The 13,212-nt window shown below is 45.9% G+C and overlaps 1 protein-coding gene across 12 annotated transcripts; it reads left to right on the top strand.

Moving 5' to 3' along the window:
* The first annotated feature begins 212 nt into the window (after positions 1–212).
* LOC145507499 (SLAM family member 9-like) lies at positions 213–12,982 on the top strand. Of its 12 annotated transcripts, none has more exons than XM_081494070.1 (9): positions 213–284; positions 1,961–2,005; positions 4,170–4,550; positions 6,243–6,488; positions 6,788–6,862; positions 8,468–8,764; positions 10,674–10,808; positions 11,013–11,104; positions 11,370–12,982. In XM_081494070.1, exons 3-9 carry the CDS (start codon positions 4,244–4,246, stop codon positions 11,388–11,390), a joined length of 1,173 nt encoding a protein of 390 aa, XP_081350196.1. In that variant the 5' UTR covers positions 213–284; positions 1,961–2,005; positions 4,170–4,243; the 3' UTR covers positions 11,391–12,982. The 12 variants fall into 12 exon arrangements, 10 of the variants coding, with proteins under 10 accessions (XP_081350196.1, XP_081350195.1, XP_081350193.1 ...); XM_081494069.1 differs by having other exon boundaries at positions 1,865–2,005; XR_014054903.1 differs by lacking the exon at positions 1,961–2,005 and having other exon boundaries at positions 8,468–10,251; positions 10,357–10,808.
* The last annotated feature ends 230 nt before the right edge of the window (positions 12,983–13,212 follow it).

Below are 13,212 nucleotides of genomic sequence, written 5' to 3'. Positions count from 1 at the left end.
CTGGAATTGTTTATTGACACCTACTGTAGGTGCTGGCAATAGTAATAGGAAACCTCTCAGTGGCTTAGTACAGGCTGGAGGACTGCAAACCAGAACTAACATGCTAGCCCTGCCCTAGGGGTGGAGAATAACATGAGTGCCTTTTGAGTGACACTCCCTTGTCTTTCTGCTCCTCCTAGATGCTTCTTCTGCGACTGCGCAGGATGTCAGGCAGACGGAAATGGGGCCCTGCTCAGACCTCTGCTGGACCTCCAGGTTCCTGGGATTCATCAGCCTCCTCCTCGGTGAGTGGCCCAGGCTCCTGGGAGGGAGGGCCTTTGGGTGGAGCAGGGAGGCAGGGTGCTTTTGCTGTGTCTAATGTCCTTCGTGAACAAAAAGAAATAACAGCTTTGTAATTATTTAGCAAATGCAGTGCATTTGGTTTAGAGTTCTGGGGTGAACAGAAGAGCAAAATGACCTTCTGGTTGTGGCAAGTCAAGGACACCTGAGCTCAGGCAGCCTTCACTATTTTAAGGGAAACATTTGAGGGAGGTAAGATTGTCTCTGCAGCAGTAATAGGAAGTCTGGAGAACCCAGAGCTGCCTGCAGACAGGGAGAGAGACTAAGAAGCTGGCTCCTTGACTTGGACGGTCTGGGGAACAACTCAGAGGGAACCTGACAGTCTGTGCAGCTGTCCTGTGGAGGAGGAGGTTGACTAGAACTCTGTCTGAGATGGAGGAAGCAACTGTAGTCTTGATTTCTTGGGCAAGATGCAGGATGTTAAATACAATGAAATGAAATTCCGCTTTTGTAAAAGGAACAGCAGCTTAAGTTTAAGGGTTTCTGTATATCCACGTGTTGTAAGAATATGGCGAAACTATGGAAGGAACAATAGACTGGTAATGTGGGCTCTTGAAGTGGGTGAACTAGGGGAAAAGAGAAGAGAAAGGGATGTAGAAACTATGGGGAATTAAGTGAAAAGTGAACTGAAGACTGGACAAAACCCTAATCACATACATGACCTCCTGGAAGATTATATGATTATGTATAAAGAAATTAAATATAAACTAATGAGGAAATGCCCATTGAATTATGAAATCCGGAGAAAGTTGGAAAGCTTTTTTGTTTTAGTATCACAGCCACTAAATGAACTTGTAGGAGTTATATGAAATTTAATGAATTAGAGACTTATAAAGAGATGTCTTGAATTAAGAATGAGCTTTGCAAAACATTACCTCCTTTTAACAAGAAAAGTCTATGTCAACAGTAAAATGTAGACCTTCTCTACTTTTCAATTTTTTTAAGTGGAAAATCTGTTCTGTTAATTAGGGTTTTGTCCATAGTCTTTCTGGTTGGCAGATTACATAAGAGAGAGGGAGAAACAGGCACAGTTTTAAGTTGGTTTGTTACTTTAAATTTTACATTATTTAAGCAAACGTGCGAAGAGCTGACTCATTTGAAAAGACTCTGATGTTGGGAAAGATTGAAGGCAGGAAGAGAAGGAGACGACAGAGGATGAGATGGTTAGATGGCACCACCAACTCAATGGACATGAGTTTGGGTAAACTCCGGGAGTTGGTGATGGACAGGGAGGCCTGGTGTGCTGCGGTTCATGGGGTCGCAAAGAGTCGGACACGACTGAGCGACTGAACTGAACTGACCTTACACTATCTTGTTTTTAACTACACTCTCCCTGACTTTCTTTTCTCCTTCCGGATTAAACCTTTGGTAGATCACAGCTCTTGCCCCCTTCCTTCTCTTTCAAAGTCTTCTTCCATCATCCTCACAGGTGGGCTCACTCTTCCCTTCTGAGTGGATCCTCTCTGTAGCCTGAGGGCTGAGCTTCCTCTCTCCCTGGTTCCTGTTTGTTTGGTTTTTTTTCCAGCAAGGGGGAGTCTGGCTGGGCTGTTGTTTAACCCTCAGCTGGCAAGAAGTTCCTGCCCTGCTAAGACTCTCAAAGTTCTTGCTTCCTCCTTTCAAGAGAGGAAAACTGGAGGATGAACCTTCAGGAGCTGCTCAGATTCTGGTAATGAGACAGCAGTGCTGGGATGGGAGCCCCTGGGGAGGACAGGGACAGGGTGGGGAGCTGGTAGGAGCTCCTGCAGGGGAGAAGCACTGGGCTGGGAGAGGGGAGTCCTGGTGCCAGGTGTGGCTCTGCCCTGGGGAGCCTCCTCCTCTGTGACAAGAGGGGCCTGGACAGATGTCCCCTGAAGCCTGACCTGGAGGAGATACCTGATTAAATGAGTTAGTGATTAAATGAATACAAAAAAAAATCTGAAACCCTTGGGCATATGAACACTAGCATGTGCTGTTCTCTGATTCCAGTGAGAGTCGGGAATGAGAATAAGTACAGCAGGAGGGAGACAGAGGAGAAGGCAATGGCACCCCACTCCAATTCTCTTGCCTGGAAAATCCCATGGACAGAGGAGCCTGGTAGCCTGTAGTCCATGGGGTAGCTAATAGTCAGACACGACTGAGCAACTTCACTTTCACTTTTCACTTTCATGCATTGGAGAAGGAAATGGCAACCCACTCCAGTGTTCTTGTCTGGAGAATCCCAGGGACAGGGGAGCCTTGTGGGCTGCCGTCTATAGGGTCGCACAGAGTCAGACATGACTGATGCGACTTAGCAGCAGCAGCAGCAGCAGCAGGAGGGAGAGAGGTCTGAAATGATGAGATTTTATTGAATTGGAAAGAAAATCGGGACCGTGGAATGCTGAGACCAATCACGGCAGATGAATCCTGACTTGCTGGAAGAAGCAGATTGATCATCTTTTCAGAATAGGGCACTTTCCCTCATTCTGTTCTGCCCTACCTGGTCCCCAGAAAGGACAGAGGGTGTCAGATCCCTTGGGCCTATGTCTGAAGAGGGAGGGTGGGCTCAGGAGGTGGTAGCCCTGCAGAAAATGTGCCCACTGGTCACAACTCAGGGTCACAAGGACAGTAGAGCTCATTAAATGATCACTAGCTCTCCCTCTCATATTCTAGTCCTTGGCAGTTAACCTTGTGATGAGTGCTGGCCAAAATACATGAGCAGAGAGCACTCTACTTCTGGACAGATGCAATGAAACTGCTGTGTGATTCTCCTGTCTCTCATCCCTGCGGTGGGGCTGGGAGCCTGTGTGGATGCTGTGAGCTCCATGGGTGCAGCTACAAGGTAGTAAATCCTCCAACATTTGAGTTAGGATCCTTCCCTCACTCTTTGAGGGGACCTGTGGTAGGAGATATAAACTCTGCTTGTTCTGAGATACTGAGGTACTATAACTGTTCATTACGTAGCACAGCCTAGCCTGTCCTGACTACTACATTGCCCTGAAGATGCTGGGAAGGAGAGCAGTCTTCATGTTTGTATTAGCTATCTATTGCTGTGTAATGTGTTATCCCAAAACTTACTGCCTTAAACACCATCAGATATAATCTCACAGTTTCTGTAGTTCAGGGCTTAGAGTTGGATCAGCTGAGTCCTCTGGCTCAGGGTCTTCAAGACTGAAATCAGAGTCTTGGTTGCATCAGCTTAGGGTCAAATGGGCAAGATATGATCCCAAGAGCTCTCATGGATTGCTAATGGGAGGCAGTTCCTGTGGCTATTGGACTGAGGGTTCCCATTTCCTCTCTGGATGTTGGCCGGAGGCACCCTCAGTTTCTTGTCATGTGGGCCACCCCTTAGGGCAGATGACGGCAGGCAGCTGGAGTTCCTCAGAGTGAACAAGAGTAAAAGTGAAGGAGAGAGAATGTGAGCAAGAGGGAAGTCACAGTCTTGTATGACCTAGGATCACTGAGTGACATCCATCACATCTGCTCTAGTCTAGTTCTAAGCCACTCTCTAGATGCAGCCCCATTCCAGAGGAGGGCACTACATAAGGATGTGAACACAAGGGGACAATTAAGAAGCTCTTCCTACAGTTATGCATTTGGTATTGATAGAAAATGTGGTAGGTGCTTTTGATCCATGACCTCATTCAATTTATAATGTAGGTGAGGAAACTGCAGATTAGTTAAAGTTACCTACTCAAGGTAACAGTTCACTAGAACTAGGATTTAATAGTAGAATTGCTTCAAATTCATGTTACTAGTTTGCCTCCTAATAATCAAGGGAGTATATTGGATGAATTTCATTTAAAATATAGGCTATATAGTTTTATCCTTTATTGTTACTGAAAAAAATACATGTCCTCTTTCCAATGTCCTAGGCATCTGCAGCACTGGGGTCAAGACTTCTGGAGCACATGGTCCTGGAGTTCAGGATTCTGGAGCCCATGTTCCCATGCAGGGGATCCGAGGAGGTTCTGTGTTGTTTTATCTGACCAAGAATCAAGAAGATGAACCAGAGGAGGTCTCATGGGGCTTTGGCCCTGAGTCAAGCTACAGAGTCATGCTGCAAGTCCATCGTGGGGCAGACACTCTTACCTGGGTCAGCCTCCAGGAAAAGTACCAGCACAGGGTCCATGTCCCCAATGTGATGTCCCTGAGGATTGAGAACCTGACCCTAGAGGACAGTGGACAGTACCGGGCTCGAACCAGCTTCACTGGAGCAATAGAACTTACCCAGGTTTTCCTCCTCACTGTCTATGGTGAGTAACACCTCCTTACCCCACCTTATGGATTCCCTTGTTCTTTTGTGCTAGGAATGTCACACAGGCCCCATTTTTCAGAATTGCTTCCAGATACCAACCTTCAGATTCCTTCTCTCCTTTGAATTAGGAAGTAAGTGGTTTACTGCAAATGGTGAGAGGAGTTGAGATTTACACCAGGGATAAAACCACTTCAGTATTTTGGGAGAGGAGAATGGAAATTTGGGGAAATGATATTGCCATAACAATTATTGTTCTTTTTAGGTCCAGGTTTACTTAATGTGTGTATTAGTTGTCTGTTGCTGCTTTAATCTGGAGACTTAACAGGAAGCAAATTTATTATCTTTCTGAGTTACAGGTCAGAAGTCACACATGGGTCTCACCAGGCCAAAGTCAAGGTATTGGCAGGGCTGTGTTGTTTTCTAGAGGTTCCAGAAGGAGATTCATTTATTTGTATTTTCCACCTTCTAGTGGTTGTTTATATTATTTGGCTCATGATCACCTTCCTCCATCTTAAAAGCCTGTAATTTTGGGACCAGTTCTTCTCAAATCTTAACTCTTTGACTTCATCCTCTTCTTCCTTCCATGTTTAAGGACCCTTGTGATTACATTGGTCCCATCCAGGTAATCAGAATAGTCTTCTTATTTTAAAGCAAGCTGATTAGCAGCCTTAATTCCATCTGTTACCTTAATTTCACCTTGCCACGTAACCTAACATACTCACAGGTTCTGAGGATTGGATATGGACTTATTTGGGGTCCATTATTCATCTATCACAATTCAGAAATCCATGGGTAGTCTGTACCTCCTTCTCCTTTTACTCGGTGCCAGCCCAAGACCAGCCTCACCTGCAAAGATTCCACCAATCCAGCTCTAGAAGCCTTCAGTAGATGTAGGAGAAAAGTTACTCTGTAACATTTCCAGAGAGCTTCACTTAGCAAACACTTTTTTCCCCTAAAGTCTGCTGGCCTAGGAAAACATCTGCTGTGAGAGATCGACTGCTGCTGCTTTAGGTTCCCACGTGATTTCTACAACCAACTTATCAGTATATCACATCTCAAGTTCAGTGACATGTTCTAACCAGACTCAGACTCATCCTAGTAGTTGCTACCGCTGCATCTCTCACAAATTTGTCCATCCCTGTGAGCACAGAACCTTTCTCTGGGGTCCCAGTGCTGACCAGGTGTCTCTCTTCTCTAGAGGCTATACAATCTGAAGCATTATCTGTGCAAGAGAGAAGGGCAAGATCCTGATCCAGGACTAGGCCTTCTGTCCCACACTTCTACTGCTTCTAGGAGAAACCCCATTTTCTTAGAAATAATGGGTATTGGGAAGGTGGGATCAGGCTTTATATTCTGGTTGGAGATCTTCAAGGCTTTCTAAACACACACAAAATTTAGTAAAATCACATACAGCTTACCTCAGTGGCTCCCCTCTTTATTGTCACTTGCTGTGTGTTAAGTATTTGGCAAATTGTGTGTTTTTTTTTAATTAATTTACTTATTTTAATTGGAGGCTAATGACATTATTTTTTTGGGCTCTAAAATCACTGCTGATGGTGATTGCAGCCATGAAATTAAAAGACGCTTACTCTTTGGAAGGAAGGTTATGGCCAACCTAGATAGCATATTTAAAAGCACAGACATTACTTGCCAACAAAAGTCCACATAGTCAAGGCTATGGTTTTTCCAGTGGTCATTTATGGATGTGAGATTTGGAGGGTGAAGAAAGCTGAGCGCCGCAGAATTGATGCTTCTGAACTGTGGTGTTGGAGAAGACTCTTGAGAGTCCCTTGGACTGCAAGGAGATCCAATCAATCCATCCTAAAGGAGATCAATCCTGGGTGTTCATTGGAAGGACTGATGTTGAAGCTGAAACTCCAATACTTTGGGCACCTCATGCGAAGAGTTGACTCATTGGAAAAGACCCTGATGCTGGGTAGGATTGGGGGCAGGAGGAAAAGGGGACGACAGAGGATGAGATGGTTGGATGGCATTACTGACTCAATGGACATGGGTTTGGGTAGACTCCAGGAGTTGGTGATGGACAGAGAGGCCTGGCGTGCTGCAATTCATGGGGTGGCAAAGAGTCGGACACGCCTGAGGGACTGAACTGAACTGAACTGAATTACAATATTGTAGTGGTTTTTGCCATATATTGACCTAAATCAGCCATGGGTGTACATGTGTTCCCCATCCTGAACCCCCTCCCATCTCCCTCCCCATCCCATCCCTCAGGGTCATTCCAGTGCACCCGCCCTGCACACCCTGTCTCATGCATCGAACCTGGGCTGGCGATCCATTTCACATATGGTAATATATATGTTTTAATGCTATTCTCTCAAATTATTCCACCCTCGCCTTCTCCCACAGAGTTCAAAAGACTGTTCTTTACATCTGTGCCTCTTTTGCTATCTCACATATAGGGTCATCATTACCATCTTTTGAAATTCCATATATATGCATTAGTAAACTGTATTGGTGTTTTTCTTTCTGACTTACTTCACTCTGTATAATAGGCTCCAGTTTCATCCACCTCATTTGAACTGATCCAAATGCATTCTTTTTAATGGCTGAGTAATATTCCATTGTGTATATGTACCACAGCTTTCTTATCCATTCGTCTACTGATGGACATCTAGGTTGCTTCCATGTCCTGGCTATTGTAAACAGTGCTGTGATGAACATTGGGGTACGTGTGTCTCTTTCAATTCTAGTTTCCTCAGTGTGTATGCCCAGCAGTTGGATTGCTGGGTCATATGGCAGTTCTATTTCCAGTTTTTTGAGGAATCTCCACTCTGTTCTCCATAGTGGCTGTACTAGTTTGCATTCCCACCAACAGTGTAAGAGGTTTTTACACTGTGTAAGAAAAGTTTTACACTTTTCTCCACACCCTCTCCAGCATTTATTGTTTGTAGCCTTTTGGTAGCAGCAATTCTGACTGGTGTGAGATGGTACTCCATTGTGGTTTTGATTTGCACTTCTCTGATAATAAGTCATGTTGAGCATCTTTTCATGTGTTTGTTAGCCATATGTATGTCTTCTTTGGTGAAATGTCTGTTTAGTTCTTCGGCCCATTTTTTGATTGGGTCATTTATTTTTCTGGAATTGAGCTTCAGGAGCTGCTTGTATATTTTTGAGATTAATTCTTTATCAGTTGATTCATTTGCTGTTATTTTCTCCCATTCTGAAGGCTGTCTTTTCACCTTGCTTATAGTTTCCTTCGTTGTGCAAAAGCTTTTAAGTTTAATTAGGTCCCATTTGTTTATTTTTGCTTTTATTTCCATTACTCTGGGAGGTGGGTCAGACAGGATCCTGCTGTGATTTAGGTCAGAGAGTGTTTTGCCTATGTTTTCCTCTAGGAGTTTTATAATTTCTGTTCTTATGTTTAGATCTTTAATCCATTTTGAGTTTATTTTTGTGTATGGTGTTAGAAAGTGTTCTAGTTTCATTCTTTTACAAGTGGTTGACCAGTTTTTCCAGCACCATTTATTGAAGAGGCTGTCTTTGCCCTATTGTATATTCTTCCCTCCTCTGTTAAAAATAAGGTATCCATAGGTGCATGGGTTTATTTTTGGGCTTTCTATCTTGTTCCATTGATCTATATTTCTGTTTTTGTGCCAGTACCATACTGTCTTGAACTGTAGCTTTGTAGTATACTCTGAAGTCAGGAAGGTTGATTCCTCCAGTTCATTCTTGTTTCTCAAGATTGCTTTGGCTATTCGAGGTTTTTTTGTATTTCCATACAAATTGTGAAATTATTTGTTCTAGTTCTGCAAATTGTGTTTTATCTGCAAAATGTGTTCACTATCATTAAGGGGAGAATGGCAGGGTTTCAGTGAGATAATGGATGAGAATGTACAGACTGGAATGTTCTCCAATCATGTGAGCCCCATTCTTTTGTCTCTTCTCTCCCAGATCCTGCACCCCTTCCCCAGATCCTGGTCAAATCTGCATCTGTCACACCAGGCTGCTGCGATGCCACCCTGGAGTGCACAGCCTCAGGGGACACAGAAGACCTGAAGGTGACCTGGGAGATCATGGGCCTTCCCAGGGAGCTGGAGCAGAGGGTGACATCAGAACTACCCACCAACTCCTGGAACCTGACTCTGAGCCTGCCCCTGAGCCAGCCCAGTGCCAGCTTGACCTGTATGGTCAGCAACCAGGTGGACCAGAAAACTTCCACCTTAGACCTTGGGAAAGTCTGTGTTTCTGGTGAGTGCACCTGCCAGAGGGGAGGGGCACTGTCAGAGCTCAGGGGTGAGGGTCATTGGCTTTTCTCCCTACCATGTTATTAGCCCCACCTTTTAATGGTCACCCCATAAAGGAGTCTGATAGGTACAGCCACAGTATGTCTGCTTTTAACTGTCTCTCATGACCTTGCCTGCCAGTACAACTCCATCCCCATATTTCCCTCAAGAAACAGGGATTTGTTTTTAATGAAAATCTTCTCCACCCAGCTCAAGATGATCTATTCCCTGTCCTAGCTGGCCCTGGAGGCAGAGCAGGGGTGGTGAAGAGAACTAGGGCTGCAGCAGCAAAAGCATTCACTAGAGATATATTTCTCTGCAGGCTCACCCCTCTCCTGACCCATGCTCCCTGCTGCCTGCACCTGCCTGCCTGTTGCCCTCTCAGGAGCTCCTTCCCTCCCAGCTGCTGCAGGGCAGTGTCAGAGCTGGTCCAGGGCACTAGCTTTCCAGCACTTCTCCTACCTTATACATTATCCATAGTGTGTCATCCACTGTAGTCTTTTGAAAAGCAACTGGATTTTGTGATTGGTCTGTATCATCTATAGGAGTCTAACCCAGGGACTCCCTGCAGGATTCAGGGCTCTGAATCTCCTCTGCCCATGTTCCTTACCTCACACACTTAACAGTGAATTGTTTGCTTGGCTTCCCTGAATGTGTCCTGCAATTGCAAGTTTCTGAGCATCTGGAAATGCTGTTTCCTCTACCATCAAACCTCCCAAGTCAAGAGTTTTTTACTTCCTTACTTATTCCTATTGAAGGATTTTCCTCAGGTCACGGGCATGTAACCAATGTCCCGCACTTGGTTATAGTAGCATTATGAATCAAGTTTGAACAAAGGGTGCCCCAATCTCATGTTGCACAAGGCACTGCAGCTGCTGTAACTGTCCTGCTTCAGGCATCACCCCCTTTAAGGAGCAGTCCATGGCCACCCCACACTGAATAGCAATGCTATTGACAGGTTTGTCTTCTCCATAGCCTGGAACACCTTGAGGGCAGAGGACTTGTCCTGTTCTCTTTTTAATTCTTATACCAAACAAAGCTTCTAGCACTGCTCAGTTAATATTTTACTGAATGAATGACCTGGTATCTTGTGTGCAGTCTAGCACCTCTAACCATCTCCCATGAGCTGCTGGTGGGAGCTGATATGTCAGCATCACTTAAAATCTCATACATTTCCCTTGGTCCCATTCTGGAATCTCAGATAAAGTTCAACATTCAGCATGACTCACAAGACCCTCTGGAAAGAGCCTCTTCCTCCCTCTGATCCTCCTTTCCCAGCTTGCCCTTGCCCTACCCTCTCCTGCCTGCTGATCTAGGGTGATTGCACCCCTAGGGCTGGAGATTTGTTATGGAACAAACAAATGGAAGTGGAAACAGCCATTTCCACTCCTTCCTGGAAAGCTGTGCCCAGTCTGAATGTCTGGCAAACTCCTATTCCTCCCTCAAGGCTCAGTTTTTGCATCAAATGGAAGTGGAAACAGCCATTTCCACTCCTTCATGGAAAGCTGTGCCCAGTCTGAATGTCTGGCAAACTCCTATTCCTCCCTCAAGGCTCAGTTTTTGCATCACCTCCTCTGGGAGGCCCTCCTTGAAGACCAGTGTACAAGGTATAAACTTCTATGGCACTGCCATCTCTCTGGCTGGAAGACTTTGGTATTTTCAGTCTTTCCCCTGTGTGACTCCAGCTTGCTCCTCTCAGCATCCCTGGCATCAAGCAGGAGCTCAGGACCTGGGTGAATGAAAGATACTGCCTCACTCCTTCCTTTTTCACTCAGACTTCACCATCTCTTCTTTCCATATCTCCCCTTGGCAATGGGTATTACAAGTTCTGTCTTTCCTTAACTTTCTTCATTCCCTCTGTGTGAGGAAAACAGATTCACATGGACAGGTCAGTGCTGACTCCCTGCCATGCATCATAAAGGCTGTTGTGGTTATGCTGTTGATCCCTGCATTTGGACTGTTCCTTTGGAAGACACGTGGGAAGAAGAGGAAGATAGAGACTGGAAGAGGCATGTTTCAATTCTCCTTCCTGCCCCACATCCCACCCCTGCCCCACTGAACCCTTGGCTGCCTTCCTCCTGCATTTTGCTGCTCAAGGATTATCTCTGGGGAAGGGGAAGGTGGGTGTGGGCTTGGCCTTGGGGTTCATTGCCATGGGGGAAGGTATATGTTTTCAAGGCCAAGGTTCAAGCTTCACTCTGTGTATGACTCAGGTATAGAATTCCAGGAGAATGAGAGGGATAATGATGGTGGAGACCAATATGCAGAGCTGAGCCAGCAGGCATCTGGAGAGGCCACATACAAGGTGAGAATTGGGAGCTGTGCCCAGCCTGGCCTCTCAAAGGTCTTTCTCCTAGGTCTGTCAACCCAGTCATTTGCTGTTCTTGGCCCTGCTGTCTCTCAGCATGTGGTCAGAGGTATTTACAAAGAAAATTTAAAACTTGGGGCCAATGTAGAGCTGGTCACTTTGGGGAAATTCACATGCAGTTCATATCAGCAGCATTGGTTCCATGTGGACCACTCTGGGGCCTCTCTCAGCTTTTTTGAAACCCTCTGTCTTTCATTCATAGGTAATTGGTGAACATATTTAAAGAAAAGGAGCCTCTTAGAGTGTGCAGTGAGGTCCACAAGCCAGAAAGTGAGCCCATGAAGATAATTTAATTGGAGGAAGCAGGAGACTCGGCACTCCTAGGACACCTCCACTCAGAGCCTGATTCCTGCAGACACCTGCCTCTCCCAGCTCTGGTTCAGCTCCAGCTGCCCCTGGTCTGTGTTACTCTGACTTTCCTGCTGCCAACTCTCTGAATACACAGAGAATGTCCTTCTGACATCCTCTGACACCTCCCCAAGCTGCCCTCCCGCTCAGGATCCTCACCCTACCGGATGAATCCTCTTCTTCCGTCATTGACTCAGTGCCTAGCCCCTCTTGTCCTGAAGCTTTCCAAAGAGGACCTTCCTACACATAACAATCCCCACAGCGTCTCCTGTGTGGTGGTGTATATCTTTCTGAGGACATAAGCACAGGCATGGGGACTATATGGAAGATATTTACCAGACCACAGAGGAAGAGGTTAGGATCTTGTTGCTGGGTGCTGATTTGGGAGTCTATGGAAGCCACATGGGTAGGTGGGAGTCCATAAAGGACTGTCCTGAGTTTTGCTTTGCACCCTGTGTAGGGCAAAAGTTGTGTGTTGGGCATTGTGTGTGTGTGTCTGTATGTACATTGGGGGAATATCCAGTGTACATTATTCCCTGTGCCCCATCCCTTGTTCCTGATCACTAGCACTAACCTCAGCTTCAGTTCATGGACCTCCAATCTGCCTCCTGTGGAGTGGGAAGAGGAATCTGTACTGTTTCTAGCCTTTCCAAACTTTCTGTGTCTCAGAGAAGGACCCAGGCTGGATTTATATTCTTAGGAAAGCAGCTTCAGACCTTTCCTGTCTAGGGTGGGGGTCATTAGAATGGAAGTGCAGGGTGTTCCCTCCGACACACACACTCTGATGAAGCTGCTGTAAGGAGTCAAGTTTAAGGAAGATCTGAACCAGCCCTCTCCTGCCTCTTCTGACCCTCAGCCCCCACAACCCGCTGGCCTCAGATCCTAGTCAGCCTCCTCTTTGCTCACTCACATCCTTCTGCCTGAAACGGTGATGCCTGCCCTGTCCCTTCCTCTCATCCCTGTTTGAATTCTACCATCCAACCCAAAGCCCCCTTCCACGTCACATGTTCTATATGTTCCTTAAAATTTGGAAATGGTCTCTTCCACATGTGACGTTTTCAGACACATTGAACAAAACCAAGTCCCCTACCATAATTTGCCTTGGGTTGTTCATCACTCTTCTCTGCTAACCTCACCTGTAGCTCCCTCAGAAGGGTGCTGTGTCTTTAGGAGGCCAGTGCCAAGAGATAAGCACCTCTCTCTGTGAAGGGTGTAAGCAACCCTCCACCAGCTCCCACAGGGACTCAGCAGACTGAGACCCAGAGCACAGTCTATAGAATTCTTTTCATAATAAGTCTGCAAGGAACCAAGATTAACCTGATGACCTTCAACCACTCTGCCTGGTTTCCCTACCCACCTCCAGCCTCCTGATGACCTGAGGCAGCCTGCACTGAATTGTGTGGGAGCTTATCCTCTTCCTGAGGGTCCTCACCTCATTAAAGCCTTTGCTTCCTGCCTTGAGTTCCACCTCTTAAGTCAGAGATAGACTCACTGTAGTTCTACGATTTGTGCTCCCTTGTCTGCTGATCTAGATGTCTGGGTCTCTTGATTCCAATTCCACCTCAGCAAGCTTAGCTTCTTCCTTTCTGACCACAGAAAGCAAGACTCTGACTTAAAAGCTTGAGCATTATGAAGCAATGCTAGTATCCTGCTGGGTGGTACATGGATAATGAAAAAATAGAATTTCCATAATAAGG

The sequence above is a fragment of the Giraffa tippelskirchi genome, chromosome 5 (assembly GCF_054371585.1).
Source record: "Giraffa tippelskirchi isolate mGirTip1 chromosome 5, T2T-mGirTip1v1.2.pri, whole genome shotgun sequence".
In the NCBI taxonomy this organism is placed as follows: domain Eukaryota; kingdom Metazoa; phylum Chordata; class Mammalia; order Artiodactyla; family Giraffidae; genus Giraffa; species Giraffa tippelskirchi.
The sequence above is the reverse complement of the archived record's forward strand: the minus strand, read 5'-3'. Positions and strand labels throughout refer to the sequence as shown.

What these genes read in the sequence shown, in the direction of transcription:
- LOC145507499 (XM_081494067.1), top strand. Translation starts at nt 221, where the DNA reads ATGGGGCCCTGCTCAGACCTCTGCTGGACCTCCAGGTTCCTGGGATTC. An exon ending in GAAGATAGAGACTGGAAGAG is followed by an intron (nt 10,809 to 11,012) that starts GCATGTTTCAAT and finishes TGTATGACTCAG; the next exon opens with GTATAGAATTCCAGGAGAAT. An exon ending in CTGGAGAGGCCACATACAAG is followed by an intron (nt 11,105 to 11,369) that starts GTGAGAATTGGG and finishes TTTCATTCATAG; the next exon opens with GTAATTGGTGAACATATTTA.